Source organism: Neurospora hispaniola, assembly GCF_033458365.1.
Source record: "Neurospora hispaniola strain FGSC 10403 chromosome Unknown B0T23scaffold_4, whole genome shotgun sequence".
Classification (NCBI taxonomy): Eukaryota; Fungi; Ascomycota; class Sordariomycetes; order Sordariales; family Sordariaceae; genus Neurospora; species Neurospora hispaniola.
The window spans coordinates 19,789-40,406 of NW_026944409.1; the positions used below are offsets into that span (position 1 = coordinate 19,789).

General features: G+C 52.2%; 6 protein-coding genes across 6 annotated transcripts; 3 read left to right on the top strand and 3 right to left on the bottom strand.

The window, feature by feature from the left end:
• Nucleotides 1-28: 28 nt before the first annotated feature.
• On the bottom strand, nt 29-1,487 carry B0T23DRAFT_132277 (cytochrome P450). Its single transcript, XM_062832207.1, has one exon. The coding sequence runs from the start codon at nt 1,309-1,311 to the stop codon at nt 82-84; it is 1,230 nt and encodes a 409-aa protein (XP_062692466.1). The 5' UTR covers nt 1,312-1,487; the 3' UTR covers nt 29-81.
• Nucleotides 1,488-1,663: 176 nt separating this feature from the next.
• B0T23DRAFT_315674 (uncharacterized protein) lies at nt 1,664-1,924 on the bottom strand (the record flags this gene model as incomplete). The annotated part of the gene is made up of 1 exon (XM_062834875.1): nt 1,664-1,924. The coding sequence occupies one exon, from the start codon at nt 1,922-1,924 to the stop codon at nt 1,664-1,666; it is 261 nt and encodes an 86-aa protein (XP_062692467.1).
• Nucleotides 1,925-5,376: 3,452 nt separating this feature from the next.
• Nucleotides 5,377-8,612, top strand: B0T23DRAFT_132365 (uncharacterized protein). Its single transcript, XM_062832208.1, has 2 exons — nt 5,377-5,700; nt 5,757-8,612. The coding sequence occupies exons 1-2, from the start codon at nt 5,593-5,595 to the stop codon at nt 8,445-8,447; spliced, it is 2,799 nt and encodes a 932-aa protein (XP_062692468.1). The 5' UTR covers nt 5,377-5,592; the 3' UTR covers nt 8,448-8,612.
• A 679-nt stretch (nt 8,613-9,291) lies between these two features.
• On the top strand, nt 9,292-11,074 carry B0T23DRAFT_132413 (uncharacterized protein). Its single transcript, XM_062832210.1, has 2 exons — nt 9,292-10,862; nt 10,982-11,074. The coding sequence occupies exon 1, from the start codon at nt 9,428-9,430 to the stop codon at nt 10,787-10,789; it is 1,362 nt and encodes a 453-aa protein (XP_062692469.1). The 5' UTR covers nt 9,292-9,427; the 3' UTR covers nt 10,790-10,862; nt 10,982-11,074.
• On the bottom strand, nt 10,909-11,875 carry B0T23DRAFT_132382 (uncharacterized protein). The gene is made up of 2 exons (XM_062832209.1): nt 11,423-11,875; nt 10,909-11,358 (listed from the first exon to the last, which is right to left on the bottom strand). Exons 1-2 carry the CDS (start codon nt 11,789-11,791, stop codon nt 11,029-11,031), a joined length of 699 nt encoding a protein of 232 aa, XP_062692470.1. The 5' UTR covers nt 11,792-11,875; the 3' UTR covers nt 10,909-11,028.
• A 1,324-nt stretch (nt 11,876-13,199) lies between these two features.
• B0T23DRAFT_132418 (cytochrome P450) lies at nt 13,200-15,090 on the top strand. Its single transcript, XM_062832211.1, has 2 exons — nt 13,200-13,665; nt 13,718-15,090. Exons 1-2 carry the CDS (start codon nt 13,557-13,559, stop codon nt 14,992-14,994), a joined length of 1,386 nt encoding a protein of 461 aa, XP_062692471.1. The 5' UTR covers nt 13,200-13,556; the 3' UTR covers nt 14,995-15,090.
• Nucleotides 15,091-20,618: the final 5,528 nt, after the last annotated feature.

A 20,618-nucleotide genomic window follows, 5' to 3' on the forward strand; every position in this document is an offset into this window, starting at 1 on the left:
AATTCTCAATATTAGGTATGAAACTTTCACCTACCTCTACTCGAGGGACGAACGGACGGACAGCTACACCATCCCGGGCCGCTACAGCTTTCTAAACATTACATCCTTTGTCGGATCCGGAATGGTCCCCGCCGCAATATCCCAGTCCCTATACCTCTCCGTCTCTCCCTCCACCAGTCCCATCTCATACGTCATCACCAGGTTCGCCAAAATCATCTTGATTTCGTTCGCCGCAAAGAACCTGCCGGGGCAGGCATGCCGTCCATACCCGAATGTCAAAAACTCCTTGTTGATGCTCACAAACTGGCCCGACGCCGCCTGTTCGGCCTCCCCCTTCTCCCTAGCCTCGTTTCGGAGGTTATAGAACCTCAACGGATCAAACACATCCGGGTTGGGATACGCTTCGGGATCCCGCGAGACAGCGTAGTTGGGGACTTCGATGGTCGATCCCCTGGGGATGACTTGTCCGTTGGAGAGAGCAAAGGTCCTGAGCACCTTGCGGCTGAAGGAGGTCTGTCCCAGAGGGTGGAAGCGCATCGTCTCCTTGAGGAAGGAATCCGTCTTCTTCATGGCCTGCAGGGCCGAGGTGTTGAACACGCCCTTGTGTTCTTGGAGGACCGACTGGATCTCTTCACGCAGCGTGGCTTGCAACTTGGGGTCTGCGGCAAGGCTGTAAACCGCGTGCGTCGTCACCAACGTGGTAGTATGGATGGCAGCGAAGCTGATAGCGAGCTGCAACCTGGCCAACTTTCTCGTTGTGGTCGTGTCCTCCCCCCACTTGCCGTGTTGCTTCCCTTGTCCCTGATCCGCTGAATCCATCAACCACTGCAGCATGTCGTTGTCCTTCTCTTCCCCCTTTCTTTGCTTCTCCCTGCGGGCCTCGACGACAGGCCTCAAGAAAGCCGTGGCATCCCGCTCCATCTGCGCCAACTTCCGAACCTCCTTCAACCGCCACGCGGCAATGGGCCTGACCCAGGGATTCATCCTCTCCACGGCCCTCTGCGCCTCCATCACGCTGACGGTATAACCCACGGCGGCCTCTAGGTAGCGCTCATCGTGACATAACTCGGGGCCGATGAAGACGCGCCCGGACACTTTGGCGACGATGCGCAGGAGCTTGGAGTTGATGTTGATGGGGGCCCAGTCGGACGGAGAGCTAGACATGAGGGGGGCAATTTCCTGGGAGAAGGCGACCTGCACCTCTTCGGATAATTGTGGGTTGAGGCGAGGGAGCGAGGGCGTGAGCGAGGTCTTGATGGTGTGCGGGAGAATAGGTTCGTGGGTCGGGATCAAGGTGTATTTGGTGTGCATGCTCTAGGGCGGCTTAGCATTTGTCGGACAAACCGCGAGGAGAAAAAGATCGATGTGGGGGGCAGAAGAACTGGAAGGAAGACGGAAGGATGCACATGTTGGATGAGGCGGAAAAAAAAAAAAGAGAAGAAAACTCACATCATCATTAGCAGCATCAAAGCTCACCACATCATCTGGCAACTTCTTCAGCTCGTCCAAGAATCTCGGGGAAACGACAATAACGCTGGTAGCGTTGGGGGTCACGATGCGGAAGAGGCCATGTTTGAACTGTGTGTTTTCGCCAGTGTTAGCATCCTTGTTTCTCTTTTCTCTCCCGCGTCCATATTTGTTGCTTTGTGTTGCCCGATTCACCTCATCTCTTGCCAGTACATCCACATTCGAGGGTGAGACAAACCTTGGTATATCCCTCAAGATAAAGATCCTTTGCTTTGGTTAGATACGCCTGCCTCTTTTTCTCGTACCCATGGTACTCTTCGCCGACGATCGGGAGGTTGGACAGCGGATTCGGCGCGAAGTAGCGCTGGAAGATGGCGAAGGCGAGAATGGCTGCAATGGAGGGCAGCACAAGTGGGAGGATTGCTGACGCCGAGTGCGCCAGTTGGGTGAGGGCCATGATGGCTGTTGTCGCTGAGCCTGGTAGCTCTCTCGATCTCACTTCAAGGGCGTTGGTGTAGTAGGTAAGGTGAAGGTAGCAGATACTCGATGGGAGCAGTGGTGAGAGCACGAGAGAGAATGACTGACTACCTATTGTTCAGACCGAGTGGGAGACCGCGCCCTATATACACCACACCCCGTCCTTGATTCGATTGAATCTATGCCCTGTGCAATCTTGACGCCTCAAACGGAAACAATTCCAGCCGAACGAACGACCTCCCGCCTTAGCGGCGTTATTCCAAGAGGCCGCAATTGAGGGTCCATTTTTGGTGGGGGAGACCCAGGATTGGCAATGACGATCATTCCGACACGACACCAGGGCCCGTCGACTAGTGTCTCCGGGGTTGTTCGGTCTCGGTTTTCTCTACATATCACTGGTCCAAACTGATGGTCGCAAAATCATCCCGGAATCAATGGATGGATACCACCATGTTCCAGGGTTCCTTCCACGGCATCTTGAGTCATTGTGCGAGTGGTGGAAGTGGAAGATTGTGAAACATGACCTAATCGCCGGCTGACTGCCTGGGAGCATGATGTATCCATCCGAAGACTCGGACAACATAGAGGCAGGCAGTAGTCGGCGAAAGGGCTTCCTTCTTCCATCATTGCCTTGAATCCCATGTAAAATCGACGGTTACATTTGCCTCGATCCAAAGATATGGACTCCATACACCGACACGTAGGCAGTCAGTAGTAGGGCTTTCTCTTGCCATCGTTCCGGCGTAGGTGGTTGCTGCATAACTCCTATGCCCATTGATGATGATATCAAGAACTTTGCCTGAAGTCAAGGTAGTATGTATCCCCCCCCCCCCCCCCCCCCCTTTTTTTTTTTTTCTTTGGTGGTTCTGGTCCTAATCTTGGCAGCTTTTGTTTATGCTCGTTCTGGTCAGTTTGCTTCGAACCGCTCGACGTTGTGCTACGGATCTAGTGTACATGGTCGATTGTAAGTGTGCTAAAATTCACCCTTGTAGCAATCTGTAGTGTAGACGGAATCGCACATAAGTCTAGTGAAACGCTCGCATTCGCATTCGGTTTTGAAATTGATTCGCTCTTCTGTGTCTTGGCTGTATGATCCTTGTGATTACCTACTTTACCGACGGAAGGTAGAACCGTTTTGGTTCACTATGATTCATTTTCACTTGCCATGACACTTTTTTTCTTTTTTTCCCTCTCCCACCAGTTCGTCTTCATGTGAGCTAAGTACCTAGTGAACAGACCTGGACTGGTCCAGCGGCCACGTCCCCGCCAAAACCCATGGTGGGGGCGGGTTTAACTTAGTCGGGCGTCACCGAAATCTGACATCATTTCTAAGATCGATATATGTCGGTCGGCGTATCCGTACCGTGCCTCCAAGCCCCGGCCGCCAACCCCTTCCTTCGAGGAATGTAGTCCTTAGCAGCGCGAAAGCGCCCCATGCGTGTCCAGATCGAAATCTAGAAGGGAGGCTTTACCAGTGTCGGCACTTGCACCAAGCCTCACACGATGCCGGTGAGCAATCGCCGATAAACATCAGCAAACGTTGGGTTACATGCAGTTTGAGACTGAGTAAGATGGGTAGATCTCTTGGGGCTGAGTGAGCGATATGGTCCGTGATCCGTCCAGGGGCGGGTTCATGTACATAGTACTATGCCGCATACCTAGGTATTTCCGGGGCGTTGGGTTTTAGGATCCCAGGAAATCAGACATGGTCTGCGAGATAATGCAACATTTATGCCCACCACGGCAGAATTTCTATGCAAGACGGCGATTCTGAATGTCCCCAGCCTGGAGCTCTCTTGAGAAAGTAGGTAGAAAAGACAGGGCACCGGAAGAATCGAATTGACAGTGCTCCGGGCTCTTACGCTGCCGCCCTGAAATCCTATGCGGTAGCGAGGGGTAGGCAGAAGGTACCTAGGTACTGTAAGCACCTTAGGCACGACCTAGCTAAGGTAGGTACATGTAATGTAATGTACTCGTCGGTTAGGTGGATTCGCTTCGCCACCAAAGGGAGGCCCCACATGGCTCTGGCAGGTGCACCTAACCGACGAGTATCATAGGTATCTCTAGGGAGTGCTGGGAATCTGTCAGGTCATTCGGGCTCATCCAGTGGTCCGTTGACGGGCCAAGGCAATGACAACGGGCGAATTCAGGAAGAAACAACTAGAGGTACCTAGGTATGTATGTAACGGGCCGGCATCGACATCGCAGCAAGTCCGCATCCGAGAGAGGAGTCCATGTATGGAAGGGTAAAGAAAATGCAAGGAAAGCACGGGGCAGATGTGCATGGCATTGAATTGAACCATCTGATCTGGAAGGTCAAATGCAGGGAGAGGTTCAAGTTCTGGCTGCACCACTGCGCCAATGAGGGGAGCAGTATTCCCGCCTGGTACGTCCCTTACCTATTTCCCGACACTGCACTGCACTCACTGCGTGGTTTCAGCTGCCACCTTCCCGCACTTTTGAAAATATATTCAATTCAGTCGGGGTAGGTGCGTGCCCCTTGCCAATTGGAATATATTCATTGTGTAGGCAGGTAGGATTCAGACAAATTGGACAAAAGGAAGAGAGGCATCACGGACGAATCCGGGTACCTCAAGGAGCAAGATAATGTGCCCCTCTTCGGTAGGAACTTGACACAGAATGCACTCTGTCGTTACTAATCGCTAGGTGCCTAGACATTATGTATCACGAACAGCGACGGATCTAGGAGCATCAAGACAGCGAGACTGCTTGGTCATCATCCATCTCTTGCCGCTATTATTTATTTATCTGACCCGTGGTGCCCCTTTCTCTTACAAGCCATTTTCCCGGTCGAGCTCGTGCTTCTTGGCCCGTCGATTCCCGTCCATGTCCATCACGACAATCATTATTAACTTTAATGTTTCTGAGGGTTTTGAGTATTATTCAAGCATCCATCTGATCTCTTGATCATACGCACTCCCCATCCAATATTCATTCCCCTTTGGAGTAGACGCTACCTTTCACAACAACCACCAGCACCCAACCAGGTGCTCGCCTCGCGGAGAGGTGAGAGGCTCAAGTACGAAACTTACTACTACCTTTACTACCTACTTACCTATTTATACCTTACTACAGACACAGTGAGCTGCTAGCCCAGCCCCGGCCCCGGCCCTGGCTTTCGGATTCGGATCGATGTTCTTTTCAGTGGTGGTTTCCGGGGTGCACGTCCCACACTTCCATGGATCTCCACCCACCCACATCAGTTCGTCCGCTCGTCACCTCCTTTCTCTCCAGAAACTTGGCGCTCGCAGGCTCCCACGCCATCCACACCCATTTTATCCCATTCTCCATCTCGCTTTCGCATGTTTTTTCTCAGGTTGCTCTGAGACGCTTTTACCAGGACACCCCCCTAACCCTGACAGCACCTGGACACACCATCCAGACCGCAAAAGGTTACGACAGAACGGCGTAACGACAATACGTTTTTACCAGCGACGCACTGCACGGGAGTTGTCATATTTCACCAGAATTACCGGTGGAGATTTTGGTTACTAGTGGGGCCGGTACTCACTCGCACTGACGCGACACTCCAACTCATATACTCTACTACCATATCCGAATACAAACTACACCGTGTTTCACCTCTCGCTTTAGGACAGTTCGATAGGATCGTGTACATACAGGTAGATGTACCAATGCCAGGGCGTGTGGTTGCGACTCATCGAGGACCGCGTCTGGGATACACCAAATCTCGTACCGGCTGCACACGATGCAAGCAGCGACGCGTCAAAGTGTGTACTATTTACTACCCTAACTTGTTCTTATATAATACTAACATTCCGCTTACCTAGTGTGACGAGACTAAACCATCGTGTAAAGCATGTCTACGCCACGGTGTCATATGCAGTTTAATGTCGTCGGGACAAACGGAAGCTAGCGGCTCCACAGCCGGGCCAAGCTCAACAAGGTCCGGGCCGGGGTCTGGGTCCGGGTCCCGGCTCGGCACTACTCCACTAACCGGCAGCGGCGGCACCTCTTTGAGTTTTGCTACCCCAATCGCCCCCGGCCCCTCTCCTGGCTCCGAGTTCCGTCCTCTAGCCACTTTTACCCCAGCACCTGGCAGCGCTAGTGATCCTGTCGGCTCATCCGGCGCCGCTCCCGCCTTTGGCTTTGGGTCTATCTCCGGGTCTAGCCCCGTACCCGGCTTCGGTCGAACTTTTCCTCCAATGTCCGGCGCCGCACCCACTTCTGGCTCCGGGTCTGGCTCCGGGTCTGCGCCCGTGTTCGGCTCCAGTCGAAATCTTCTCCCAGTACCCAGCACCGCTGCCGCCTCTGGTTCCGGCTCCTTTCTTTCACCACCCGGCAGCGCTGGCAACCCTTTTACTCCAACCTCCCGCCCATACTCAACGTCCCCAGCAGGAGTCCATCAAGCTGTCGAATCCGGGATGCATACAACAAACCAAAACAGCCGCAATTCTTCATTTCCAGCATCTCGTGGCGCGATCACTATCACCCCTCCTACACCCAACCGTCAGACCCCCATGGCTATCCAATCGCTCACCAACCCTCCATACCCAACTCCTTCTGTCGAAGTCTCTGGCTCCTCCTCACCTGATTTATACTCAATCACAAGGCCTGCAGGGAAATTGTCCCTTCCTACTATCCTGCCACGAACCAGTCCCCACCCCTCAGCCGGCGCTCCTCACAACCCAGTCCCTCAGTCTCGCTCCCGCCATCCCACCCCCTTGCAGCCGAGTCCCATGCCAATCGAATCATCCAATATTCCCGCCACCGATCCCTTCCGCTATCTCACCCAAGCTTTCACAAACCCCAAATCCCAGTTCCCCAGCTGCCCCTCCAACTCAGAGCTCGGCCCCCAGCTGCCGAACTTGGAACTCGTTTACCATTATACCGCCAACACTTACAAAAGTCTAACACGAGGAGTACACGAACACATCTGGAAGGTCCAAGTGCCCAAGTTAGCCTTTTCATACCCATTTTTGATGCACAACCTCATGTCCACGGCTGCTTTCCACCTAGCGTGTACGGAACAGGATGAAGAAAAAAGGCAGAAGTGGGGTACCGAAGGCAATAGGCATTTCGACTTGGCGTTGAGAGGAATGACGGAGATCTTGCGCAAGGAGGGCGTCACGCCGGAGAACTGCCATGCCGTTTTCGCTTCCAGTTCGCTGTCGTTTATTGGAGCTTTGTGCGGTAAGGGGCCGCTGTTTGGTCCGGCTTATAACAGGGAACAGGAAAAGATACAAGCCCCTATGATTGACGAGCTACTGGGAGTCTTCATACTGGTCAGGGGTATTGGCAGTATCGTGGTTGCCCAGGAAGACATCCTCCACAAGGGCCCTGTGGGCGGGCTGTTCGATGGCGAACCTAGTGGGGAGGATCACCCTAGCATGGACAGATTGGTGCACCAGCTCAAGGGATTTTACCAGCGTGTTGGTAGTATTACAACAAGGCGTCCTGGTTTTTTTGCTTCTCCTCCAAATCTTGAGGATACCCGGCCTCCGATGAGCAACATCCCAAAGGAACATCAAACCATCCTGGGAGAGGTCACAGCCATGATAGATTCAATCAAATTTGCATTAACCAAGGGTGGAATACCTGAGCAGGAAATCATTGCGGTTTGGCCCATTACAATGTCTAGTGACTTTGTGGGCTTGTTGCAAAAACCAAAGGTGCCTCGACAACAACACGAACCCTCCCAGCCATCCACTTCCGCCACCGGCTCTTTCACATCACCACCGCCAGGTGGACGAAATCCGATCGCGTTAGCTTTACTAGGGTATTATTGCTGCGTCATGAAGGGAACGGAGTGTGAGTGCTGGTTCACCAAGGGCTGGGCCGAGGCACTCATTAAGGAGGTAGTAGCCGAGTTGGAGGAGTTGGCAGAGGTAATTATGAACATGACCTCTGGGAGCGGGAGCGGGTGCGGGAGTGCAACGCCGGAGGTTCAGGAAGGGGATCATGACCAAGACCAGACGGGGGTTGACAGACCAGTAGAGGTATGGAGGGAGTGGGTGAGGAGAGAATGGCTGGAGGATGCGCAGTGGGCCAGAAAGTGGATTACCACAAAGGCTGAAGAGGAATTGCCCAAGCCAACATTCTTCTCGGGTAACCCTAGGGCGGATGCCATGCATGTGATGATGGATGCTGAGGGTCAGCAACCGGGCGAGGATGCCCCTGTGATGGAGCTGGATACTCAGGATCAGCAACCGGGCGCGGATGATCTGGATCCTGTGATGGATACAACTCAAGATCAGCAACAGGATGCCCCTATGATGGATACTACCTCAAGTCAGGATCAGCAACCGGGCGCCGACGCCCCTGTGACAAAAACTCGAGATGAACAACCGGACGTGCCCGAACCCGCGCCAGCCGAGGCAACATCCTTGGATGTCCTTGTGGCGGGAGCCCAAGGTCAGCAACCAGGTGTGCCCGAAGCAGAGGCAGCCACGGGGGCGTCGGAGGAGAACGTCGATACTACTGCCACTGCGGAAGAGCCAACAGGATCAAGTGTCGAGTGAGTAGAAGCACACGTCAATAATCCAGTTACTTCTTCTCCTGTGGAAGAAGAGGCAATGGTCTCTTTGGAAGGAGTGTCTTTGGATACTGCTTCCGATGGGAACATCACAGATGAAGGCGCGCGGATGGAGGCGGGGGAGGAAGATGAGGCTGAGCCGACAACCTCCATAATCAATTTTGTCACCTAAAACATTGGTGGAGTAGAGATGTAGGTTTAAGAAATGGAAGAGCATATCAGGAGCAGCAAAGAAAATGGCATCATGAGAGTGAGAAGAGCGTTTGTTTTTTATTACATCGGCATCAGAAAAGCGGGTATGTTTTGAATGACATCATGGCAAGGGAAGACAAAAGAGACGGGTTTAGAGGAATGTTAGAGGCTAGAAGTAGAAAAGCGACAATGAAAAGGGCTTTATTCTGGTGTTGTCCAACGGAAGAGGAGAAACAGAAACCAGGGCAGCCTAAAATACCCAGGAAGGGAGTGCCGGTGGATGGGCAGGGCCCAGGGCACGAACTTCCAGCAGTTCATCTAGTTCTAGTACATAATTCACAGTCCATCGATATTTACTTACACTATCTACCTACCTATCTTTTGGCAGCAACATGACAAAGTACAATATCAAGACCACTTGATTCTCCCACTATGATTGACGATAAGGACGGCGCAGAGTGCGGGGAGATGATGGGCATTCCCCAAAAAGGAAAGAAAGTCCTGGCATCAACGCGATAAGCTGATAAGCCCGAGCCAGTAGGTAGACTTTCAAGAAAAGGACTCGACTTCAAATGCAAGTGATGTAACTCTGTTTCCGTATTGGTCGTACAAGCTGGCTGATAAGATACCTATGAATTCTCTTGGGTGTGCAAAAGAGGGAACTTGAATCAAGTAAATGCTGTGATACAAGACTTCGTTGTGCCCCCATCTTCTTCTGTTGTGAGCACTTGGTGTAAGCCACTACGAATCATTCATCATCATCAACCATCAAATATGGACTCAACAGCCATTAACCACACAACAGTCGCTCCTTCAGGACCCGGGACCGCCGACACATTCAATATGCTCAATCAACTTCTCAATACCCTCCACTCCTACCGTCCAACCCCTCAACAAAGCCTCTACCTCATTGCCTTTCTCTTCCCCTCCCTCTTACTCTCCCTCATCACCAGTCGCTACCAGAAGAAACAGAAACAGAAGCAACATAAACACAGTTTCCTTTCTTCTAACACCACCACCACCACCACCACCTCAGAAAAACAAATCCTCAAAGAAGACCGCGAACCCGGCAAATGGCCTCCCTCCTCTTACATCTTCCCCACCCCGCCTTCCTACCCGGACTGGGACCTGCACAAGACCAAACCGCTCCCCTACCGCCCCTTCCGCTACGGGCCCGTCTACCACACCACTATGGGTTTGCGTACCGTGCAACCGGAAAACTGGATAGAGCTGGATAACCAGTACCCCAAGTTTCACGCGGACAAGGCAGCAAGAATTGCATCAAGGGGAGAAAAGTGCATCATGGTTGCGCCCGAGGCTACTGATGCTTCTGTGGAACTCCTCAAGGAGTTAGTCGAGTATCTACCCGCTCGATATCCGAGTTTGTTTCGCCGGACAGCAGTCGGTATCGAGAATCTCTGGTCGGGAGAATCATTCGACATTTGTTCGTTAACCGGCACCGGCACCGAAGGAGGTCGCAAAGCAATGGAGATGGCCGCCCGTCTAGTCCAAGACGACCTGGTCCTCATGATGGAGCGACCAGATGAACAATACTACCTCGTCGCCGGCGCCGTCCTGCTGCCTGGGTTCTGGCGGCTCACCGACAAATTCGGCATGTCGCTGGCGGAATTGCACACTTCGGGGGACGTGCCGCAGTATCAAGAAAAGTTGCACAAGGGCATGTATAACCTCTTTCGGCGGTTACGGCCGGAGCAGATGGTGGGGAGGAACAATTACTTTATCCAGGTGGACGACTCGTTAGCTTGGTCGTGGAGTATCGGGTCGGAAGACGACGAGACGGAGACGAGCTGGTCGACGGCGGAAAAGAATCGGGCTATCGAACATCATTATTTCAGGAGTGAGAGGCAGACGTTGAGGAGACTGCCAAAGACGGGGGCGGTGTGCTTTACGATTCGGACGTTCTTTGAGCCCATCACGGCGGTTGCTGAGGAGGATTACGTGCCTGGAAGACTGGCGAGCGCAGTGAGGAGTTGGGGAGATGATGTGGCCAGGTATAAGGGTAAGGAGAGGTATGGAGAGGTTTTGTTGGGATACTTGGATAAGAAGCATCAAGAGCAGATGGAACGGGGGCTGGATCTAAGTAGAGAGGATGACTGTCGGGCGTATCCGTTCTAGAAGGTTTGTGTGTGTCTTTGGCGTGTCAATCATGCCGTCAATTTCATATTGGTGCGAACGGTAAACATACCTAGTGAGTGAGCTTTTTATTCCATGTTCCATCTTTTGTTTATGGCTGTCAGAGACGGGCCCCTCGTTTGTATATTGTTCATAACATCATCATCATCATCATCATTATTCTTACATTTGTAGTGTACAGATCCTACTTGTTATCATCCCATTGTTCCCTCGTCAGGTACTTACACCTTTTTATCCTCCTTGGGAAACTTCCTGAACATATCGATCAGCTTGTCCATTGGGGTGGTCAGCAGACCAATCGCAGTCTCGTAGGGCGGCTTGTCAGGAGCGCTGGGGTGGCTGTGAGTGGGGACAAAGTGCTTGGTGGTGTTGAAGCTAGAGGCCAGCTTGCTCGAGTATTCGACATCGATATTCTCCTCGAGAGCAGGGAGATCATCGCGCTCTTCCTCCGTAATGTGATCGGAGAGAGCGTCCCAGAGCTTGTCGAGGGTGGGGAGGAAGTCGGAGGACGAGGGAGTCATCTTTTCGAACTCGTAGAGCAGGTTCTTGACCTGTTGTTTTGGTGGTTAGCTGTGTGTGAAACAAGAGATACATGGAATGCTGAGACAAGCATACCCTCTGATGCTCGGCACGGTCCTTTTCGGCCATGACCAAGCCGTTGGGAACAAACTTCTCGAAGGCCGGGTAGACGATAATCTCCTCGGCGATGGAGTGGCGGGCAAGCTCCCAGATGAACTGATTCTGCCATCGGACTTTGGTGTCTTCATCCTCGGCAGCGAGGATATTTCTGTACTGCTTCTCGAGCTCGGCATGATCGTGCTTGACGCGGTCAGAGACCTTGACGGCGCTGTAGGGGGAGTCCATCATGGTGCGGATGGCGACGGGCTGGATAAAGCGCGGGGTCGCGAGGGCGGGGCGGGAAATGCTGTTGGCGATGCTTCTGGGGACCTGCCTGAGGCCGGTGTGGGTTGCCAGGCGATACATATTTATTATATGGCAGTGTGGTGGTTGAGACGGGGTGTTGTTGGTGGTGTGATGTGGAATGGTGTCTGAAATGACGGGTGGTTTATATTCTGTCCGTCGTAAGTCGAGCGTCAAATGCTGTATTTCTGCAGTCACTTGACAGCCCCATGATGCAGTTTTGGCCCAAGTTCACTTTGTTCGGTTCGACGATAAGTACACGACTCGACAGAGGGGGACTGAGCTACAGTCGTCATTGATATGTAAGTGGTTTTCAATGATTGGCCCGGAGCATTTCATACGGTTACCGTCTAGTATCGCTCCCGTCCGGTGCTTGGGAAGGAGCATTGCCCAGGAACAGTGACCGACTGCAGTGCGCTCTATTGAAACTGAATTGGGTTGTCAAATTCGGAAAGAATGAACATTACTGTACTTCAAGTTCTGCCCACACTCGGTTTCTGGTGTGGCCACGCACCACTGCACTCGACCACCCGGCCTACGAAGTGAACACAGTTGTTGGAAACTAGTCGATCGAATTCAGTCTCGTACAGTTTTCCACAAGTTATGGACGAGTCAGTGTCATGCTGCGATGGAGGATGCTCTCTCCAAAATTATGCACGTCATTGTCCTGTCTTCCCCATGTCTTGGCATCTGGGCTGCTCTCCTGATCGACCCGACTGGATTGGCGTTCCTGGGAAGAGCGAAGATCCGGTCTGGATTTGAATCAACGGCCGTTATGGTCAGCAGAAGCAATTCGTGTCGTTCTTGGGTTGCCCTTCAATTGTGAGTACCTTGATGGTCAAGAATGGTCTGTGCGTTCCCCAGCATCATTCTGTCTTGAACAGTAATTCTCTCGCCCGTAACTCCCATCGTCAGCACAACAATTGCATCTTCTCTCACCCAAGAATATCTGCTCTGTCTTCCTTGAAACGGGGTGGACTCTAATCCCTCCCTGCCCGGGAGCAACTTGTGCAGCAACAGGGCCCGTATGTATGGGGGACAGTACCTTAGTACCATTGGCAATCATGGTACATATATGATCAATGCCTAGGTATCGTACATCAGTTTGAACTGATTGGATTGACAAGTCTGCATAGAGGTAGCTTTAGGGAAAAAAAGATAACGACAACAGCATAGGTTTGGTGATGCGCGGGCATCGATTGTATGTCGACAGCCTCAGTTATACACTACACTACTCAGCTGGTGAACTGGGTGGTGGCTGCGCTTCCGTTCGACCTCAGCAGTAGGTAAAAGTGGGTTTAGTCTGCCCGGGGAAGGATTTGAATTCACCCCGCTAACCCAGAGCCCAGGGACCAGCCTTCGAGTTCGCGCCGTCAACATTTCCACTTTGCATCTCCAAGCTCCACGATTCTCTTCAGCTTTGCCTTTTCAGGTGCACCACCGTCGACTCGCCCCAATCATCCCGCGCCAGATGCACTTCAACAAGCGTTCCATTGGTCACCATATCGTCCCTAGGCATGTTTTTCTAACTCCAACCAGTAATCGCCTCGAGCTACGAGATGCATGTCTCAACGCATCACCGCGCTACACGACATCGAGCCCTCCGAGTTGTCATCATTTCGAGGAACACAGGGGATACAATGTCTCGGAGTTTGTGGAATGGCGGGTCGAAAGGAGGGACGAGAGGCTGGAAAACGCTGTGTCATCGGAATGACGGTCGGCGAGAGAAGAGGTATAATGGCCGAGGCCGCACCTCTTGAGCTTCTCTCCCACTTCTCTTGTCTTCTCTTCAACTTTTGCGTTGCTGTAGCGTCGCACAATCACCACAATGTCGACTCCCATTCCACGACCACCGGGAATCCCAGTGCTGGGAAACGTCTTTGACATCACACCTAGCAACACATGGTGGTCCCTCAAGGCACTGGCAGAGAAATATGGTGAGTCCCGCAGCCAAAGACGTCCATGGATACGCCGGCTAACATAATTCAGGCGAGATCTTCCAGGTCAAGATCCTCGGCAAGACCATCGTCTTCGTTGCCAGCGCCGCCCTCGCCGAAGAGCTCTGCGATGAACAACGCTTCCAGAAATACGTAGGCGGTCCTATCGTCGAGATCCGCGCCACAGTCCACGACTCGCTCTTCACAGCCTTCCACCACGAACAAAGCTGGGGAATTCATCACCGAATCATCGCTCCCCTCCTCACCCCTCAAGCTGTCTCAGGCTACACCCACGACATCAACCTCTGCGCAACAGAGGTCATCCAGAAATGGGCATCCCTCGGTGACAGCAACGTCCTCGAGCCTCTCGTCGACCTCAACCTCCTCAACCTCGAAGCCACAACTCTCACCCTCTTCGGCCAAAAGCTCAATTGCATCCAAGCCGGCGGCCACCCCGTCATCCAGGCCATGGAAGATGCCGTCTCCGAAGCTATCATGCGCCCCACGCGCCCCGGACTCGTCAACTGGCTCCTCTACTCCTCCAAGTTCAAGAAGGCAACCAAGACGTTGCGCACCTGGGCCGCTGACACCGTCAAATACCGTCAAGAAAACCCCACAGACAAGCAAGACATGCTTTGGGCCTTCATGAACGCAAAAGACCCCGAAACCGGCAAGGGTCTCTCCGAGTCCGAAATCCTCGACGAAATCGTCACCATGCCCATTGGCTCCGCCACCGCTCCCTGCGCCGTGACTGCCACCATCTATTACCTCCTGCAAAATCCCGAAGTCGTCACCAAAGCCCGCGAAGAACTCGACCGCGTCATCGGGGCCGGCCCTCTCAAGGACGAACATCTCTCCCAACTCCACTACATCGAAGGCATCACCCGCGAAACCCTCCGCCTATCCTGTGCCGCCCCAGGCTTCAACATCGAGCCCATCCCCCGCCAGAACAAGGCCGACAAGTCCCCCATCCTCCTCCAAGGAGGCAAGTACCAAGTCGCGCACGACCAGAAACTCATCATCGTGCTAGCCGGCGTAAACCGCGACCCAGCCGTGTTTGAGGACCCCCTGGCTTTCAAGCCGGAGAGGATGATGGGCGAGGAATTTGACCGCTTGCCCAAGGGCGTGAAGAAGTGGTACGGTAATGGCAAGCGGGAATGTATCGGTAAGAAGTGGGCCAACAATTTCTTGAAGATTGTTACGGCGAGGTTGATACATGAGATCGACTTTGAGGTGGCGGATGAGGGCTATGAGTTTAGGCAGGATGGCTGGTTCCAGATTAGGCCGGTTGCGTTCAACGTGAGGGTCAAGCCGAGAGTGAGGGCCTAGGCTGATGGCCTGAGAGTTTGTCTGGGAGGTATGAGAAGGAGGGCATCATGGAAAAGTAAAAGTGCAAGGTGTAATTGAGGGATGTTGCTTCTTCGTTGAACAGCAATTGGAATATACCATTGCGTTTGTTTGAACATGTTTTTGCTCAAGCTTCTTGGTGTTATGTTTGTTTCTTGCCTTTGTTCACCATGATCAAAACAAGGAAGATCGGATATTCCATCCCAAGCTCCGATACGTACTTCTAGACATACTCGCGGAAGTAAAGTTCAACTCGTCAGCTTCTTCCTCCTGCAGTATCTTCACTCCCCGTTCCATTAGCATTGTCACTTTTCGGGAGACTGCCTCCAATGTTTCGTGACTGTGACTTCCTGGTCTTCCTTCTTCTCGTCCATCGGCCTCCAAGCCCGGGTACTGGCCTGGGATTGTTATCAGATACCTCTACTTTCACTCTCCTAACAGCGTGCCATCAGACTGTAGATCCTAGCATGTAGCATGATCTCTTCTTGTGGCGTAGAATAACAGGTTGATCTAGTGCCTTATGGCAGCTGTTCTACAACTACAGAATATCTCCATACCTACACGTACCTCTATCCTATCCTCTAGGACAAGTGAGTGACCCATCCAGTGCCCCGTGGCAGCTTTTCTAAGTACACCTACAAATTGCACAGCTTGACGTCGACGGTACTGGCCCAATGCCTTGTACTAGATTCCCCAGTCCTACAAGGCGACTTCTCTTGGGGAGCGGCAAGGCTGGCTAGTGGGATGGAAGTAAGGTGGTGTAAGGTAGACTCTATGCAGTGCCCGGCGAGGTGTGTTTTGTTCTTTCACCTTCCCTTCGCCGGTTACAATATTGGTTTCGAACTAGACCTCAAAGCATTAGAGAAATGACATCCATTTGCAAGCATTCGTTAGCCTCTCGGTGAGCTGCAGTGCTTTAATGAGTGAATGAAGTAAGAGGGGCCACAAAATAAAGAATATGGAAGAAAAAAAAAAAAAAAAAAAAAAAAAAAAAAAAAAAAAAAAAAAAAAAGAAGCAAGAAAGAAAGAACCTGGAAGGAAAGAAAAACCTCCACGCAATAAGAAATGAACCCGCTTCGAACGACTTACAGCAGTTAAAGCTCAAGGTAGGAAAAGGAAGGATTGGGAACGGGGGCATAGAATTATCTCTTGCATCATTGATGTGTTTCAGGAAGTCCGCACTCAATAATGCCCCAAGCCACTCCCACCTCTCACATCTAACAAGGCCACAGCAGCGCATCCATTACTTCCGAAAGAGAATCCCCCCCACGGCCCACGCTGGGCATGCTTGTTTTTTTCCACCTGACCCCAACCACAGACACCCAAAGAAAACCTTCGCAAGGCTCCAGCCCAAGATGCCATGTCTACTCTACCTAGTGTCACATGAGGTAGCCTCAAGTCCCTCCGCACCTGATAGCTTCGGCGTGGAGCAATGTCGGGTACCAGCATCTGGTAGGTAGCAGGTGACGTTCATGTTAACGTTAACCGTTACAAACAGGATTACCGCCTTTGTTCCTATAGGTTGCCACAATCTGTTCACTTGCGGATCCATCATACGATGGGATTTGATAGTTCTGCGGATAAACCTGGCTGACAGCTTGACATCTTCATTCCACATGTGTTGGTTGATGGGTGTTCGATGTTGGATGTCCATGTCTCAGTTGGTCCCATACTTCAGGGGGAAGCTGCTGTGGTCTGTGAGCTAAGACTGACGGTAGTTTGGCCAAGCTATATCTCGTACAGGTTGAGGTCATGTAGAATCGCGTCGATAGTTAGGTAGCAACTGCGTGTGGTCTTGATAAAGGTGGAAGTAGGGTGGAAGGACAGACGCGTGGCCGGACAGTGCCCAAGTATGGACGAGCCTTCTTTCACTGTTCTTTTCAGACTTGAACTTGGAAATGGCGATGATGGTTTGGAGACTGGGTCTAGAGCTGAAGAGTCGATTCTCCCATTCCTAGACACTCTGGGACATCCCGCCTGCCATTAAACCTCAACTGTGGGCACTGCCATCAGTGATAGGAAAGGCCGTGATGCTCACCTCAGCTCCTACACCCACAATCATTCCAAGGGAAAGCTATTTTGCGTTCACGTTTAAGCCCACTGGGGTCTGAATTACATTCCAAGGGGCACTGTGGCACACCTACTTGCACTCCAGTCCTGTGGAATTAGGTACGTAGTAGCGTATAAGTGGAGCTTCGTATGAGACAAGCCTCTCTTTGAGAAAGGGAATGAACACCAACGCCATGATGATCCGAGACTCAGACTCGACTCACGGCAGCGTGTCAAGCCCGTCTGTCTTGCCTTGCCTTGTCTCAGTCCACGTGCCTGACGTACTTATTGGCTGAGTGAGACAGTGACTGTGGCGGAGAAAAGGTTCCCGTGTCAACTGAGACCGTCGCCGGCGCTTGAGCTTATGACAATTGTTGGGACCCTCTGCTCTATACCGTGACGAGGCTGGGCGGGTGTCAGTATGAGGAGGGTGGCATGTGGCAATGGAAGTTGGAGGATTGGACGACGCGAGTCTTCTGGACTGGTAAGCAATGCGATGATGGCGAATGTGGTAGTGTAGTAATCGAATTCGATACCGTTGAGGGCGGCAAACGGAGAATGGCGAGAATGGCAATCGTACCACGATGACGATCCGTTGATCATGGGGCTCGTATTGTGGCTCATGGGTGGCTCATGGGGTGGTTGAGTGCCGGGCTGCCTTGATGTTGATCGCCGTGGTTGATCTCGAGACGATAAATCACGGACATGGAGGCAGCCTAGGATGGGTGGGACGGATAGGAGTGGCGGCTCGAGAACGGTTAGGGAAACTTGATTTCGGCCAAGCAGTTCTTCCGAGTGGTAGGCCATGGATCAATGCCACGGCTGAGGTTTGTGAAGAATGGTGGTCTCGGACGTTGATCTGTGCTGATTATACGAGGGGAAGTGAACAGGTAATGTCTTATGAGGAGACATTCATGCTATTCGAGACGAAAGAAGTAAGGCCACTCAGTAGCTCTGGTCCCATCTCGTCATTCAATGTTGTCCAAACCCCGAGTAAGTAAAGCAGTGAACATGGGCGGCTTTTTCAGCTCATGTGGACAAGTCTTTCTCGTCCTGGTATTGTGAAGCTATTCCTGCACTCGCAGTCAGAACAAGCCACTAGCTCATCATGAGGGTGTCGTGTATCACGCAGTGATTGGAGAAGTGGTGAATGGCCGTTGTCACATCTTGACATTTTGTGACATCTGAGGAGTACAGGACGCAGACCGGTTTGACAACTTGAGGAGGAAGAGTAACAGGAGAGACGACCAATGAAGAAGAAACCGTTGTGAATGAATCTTGCTTGTGGACTTCTGCTGCAAGATGATCTCTCTTATGCATGGGACATGAAGTGATACCGCTCTCGCATTTGCGATCCCTCGCGGTGGTCCTGTGAGTGCCATCCAGCCAGTCGATCTTGGCCTTTTGAAATCCTCATGGGCAATGATGGACAATGTTGGTCGACAAAGGGGGATTAATTCGATGAATCGATGGCAACCTTGTGGACCCCGGCTGCACCCCGGATTATCAACCACTAGTGTGGCGTTGTGGTGATAGGTAGGATCAAAGGGATTAACCCAGGCAAGTGGAGGATTGATCAACGTTAGGTAGCGTGAACCATTGCTCTTGGCTTGTGAAGCCGCTGAGTATCTCCTCCTGGTTGATGTGATCAACATCCATGTGTGGAATCGGTCCGAGCCGCCATGTTTTCGAAACGAATGTCGATAGGCCTCAGGAGAACTGAGTTTTTATTTTTTTGCTGAAGTTGGAGGAGCTTGTCACAGTGCTGGTGATGGCTTGATGCTGTGAGCCATGATTGAGGCTTGAAGTGAGACATGCGTCGGCAGGCAGTCAAGGCGTCAAGCTGTCAGCGTGTCGAGTCGAATCCGAAGGAATTGATTTCGATAAGAGTGAGCGAGTTGTCGGAAGCTTTGAAATTCCGAAAAAGGAAACGAAGGCACTGCAGCTGATAAGATGAGTGCATGACGCCCAGGCTCATCCATGGAAGGAGGCGGGGAGTGTGTGAATGTTCTCGTGACGAGGCACGCCGCCCAAAGGTACTAGGTACACTACAACTAGAGGTAAGTACTGTAGTATGTGGCGCGGGCGCCCATCCGATTGCAACTTCCCGGTGGGAATGCTTCCGAGTCCCCTCACTGCCCTCACCGAGACATGTTGACCTTGGCTCTTGACCTTGGCGCAGAAATGAACCGTGACCCCCACGGCCAGACGGCTTGGAGCTTTGAATTGTGCAACCGACCTGTCCGGCTGCCTTGTGTGCCGGCGGGTTGCCCACATGACAAATCCAATCATTGAATGAGTGCTGTGTGAAAATGGTTGTTGCGTGGATGTTTCGATATCAAAGACTGGGGCCAGGTGAGCCCAGGGTCGGTGTCACCACACCGAGACAAGAGGCCGGGTTGACAGCTTGGCCAGTTCCCTTACTGCTTATTCATTCTAGAGAACTTGAAAGACTATCAGCTCCGATGTTATCTAGTCATTCGTGGCGTTGAACACCGGAGCGGACTTGAATATTGGCGTGGTTAGTTAGATGGGGGCGTAACATACGGTAAAGGTAGCCGAGATACCCCACTCAACTCCGAATGACCGATCGGGAGGGAAGGGGAATGCCTCGCGATGGTTGCCATCGCAAACACCGTCAGAAGTCAGCCTTGTTATAGAAATAGGTGGAATGGGAAGGGAACGGAAAGAGGACGAGGCGCGGACCAGTCAACAACCAACTAGACGTAGGCAACTGAACAGCCTCTTGTCACTCACTCCGTTGGTTCCATTTATTCAGCTCGCTCCATCCCCGTCTTCATTGTCCCCTTTGACTTGCATGGTTTCTTTCCTCTATCCCAGCTCTACCGTCATGCGGATGCGTATTTCCATGTTCAGGTTACACCACCAAGAGACGCTGAGAAGTGAGAGATCAACTTGAAATCACTCGGCTGACTCGACCAAGCCGACCTTAACCTTTACAAGACCCTGATGAGCACTCTGTCTATCCGATCGATTGTCCGTCATCCCGACCAGAAATAGCCGGGCTTATCTTGTCGCCCGATCCCCTCCCTTCTTTACCTACGTTTATCGAATCCACGAGTCCAACAAGGTCCCCGTCACTGCCGGCCCCGATCCATACACTACATAGCTATTTATCGACGTTATCTGTCATCTCACCTCATCCATCTTCCGTCCCAGTTCCTGTTTGGTCATCCAATCTACCGGTAGACGTTGGATCGAACTGATAATTGCCAACACTTCATTACAACATCATCAGTTGCATATGACAAACTCTGAATAACCTCAACTTGGCCGCTGTCTTGGACAATCAACCAAGTCTTGGCAGGCACCGTGGAGTTTTGTTTGCCTGCCTCGACCAATCGCCATATCAGCAAATCAAGTCGGCATTTGACGCGATACTAGCTGTGAACCCCGCCTGTTGCCCCTCTTCCCTCGCTGCAATTGGCCGATTCGACCCCGACTCCCCTCCGTACCTCCGCCCGTCCACTGGCAGTCTTGGCATCCAGTGTACTCGACAGCAGCTGGTGTGAGACTCGCAGGAGTTGGCCGAGTGC

Bases quoted from the DNA above. Each gene is read 5' to 3' on its own strand.
- B0T23DRAFT_132277 (XM_062832207.1), bottom strand. From the start codon at position 1,311: ATGCACACCAAATACACCTTGATCCCGACCCACGAACCTATTCTCCCG.
- B0T23DRAFT_132365 (XM_062832208.1), top strand. From the start codon at position 5,593: ATGTACCAATGCCAGGGCGTGTGGTTGCGACTCATCGAGGACCGCGTC. The intron at 5,701-5,756 runs GTACTATTTACT...CCGCTTACCTAG, and splicing joins GCAGCGACGCGTCAAAGTGT to TGTGACGAGACTAAACCATC.
- B0T23DRAFT_132382 (XM_062832209.1), bottom strand. From the start codon at position 11,791: ATGTATCGCCTGGCAACCCACACCGGCCTCAGGCAGGTCCCCAGAAGC. The intron at 11,359-11,422 runs GTATGCTTGTCT...CCAAAACAACAG, and splicing joins ACCGTGCCGAGCATCAGAGG to GTCAAGAACCTGCTCTACGA.
- B0T23DRAFT_132413 (XM_062832210.1), top strand. From the start codon at position 9,428: ATGGACTCAACAGCCATTAACCACACAACAGTCGCTCCTTCAGGACCC.
- B0T23DRAFT_132418 (XM_062832211.1), top strand. From the start codon at position 13,557: ATGTCGACTCCCATTCCACGACCACCGGGAATCCCAGTGCTGGGAAAC. The intron at 13,666-13,717 runs GTGAGTCCCGCA...AACATAATTCAG, and splicing joins GGCACTGGCAGAGAAATATG to GCGAGATCTTCCAGGTCAAG.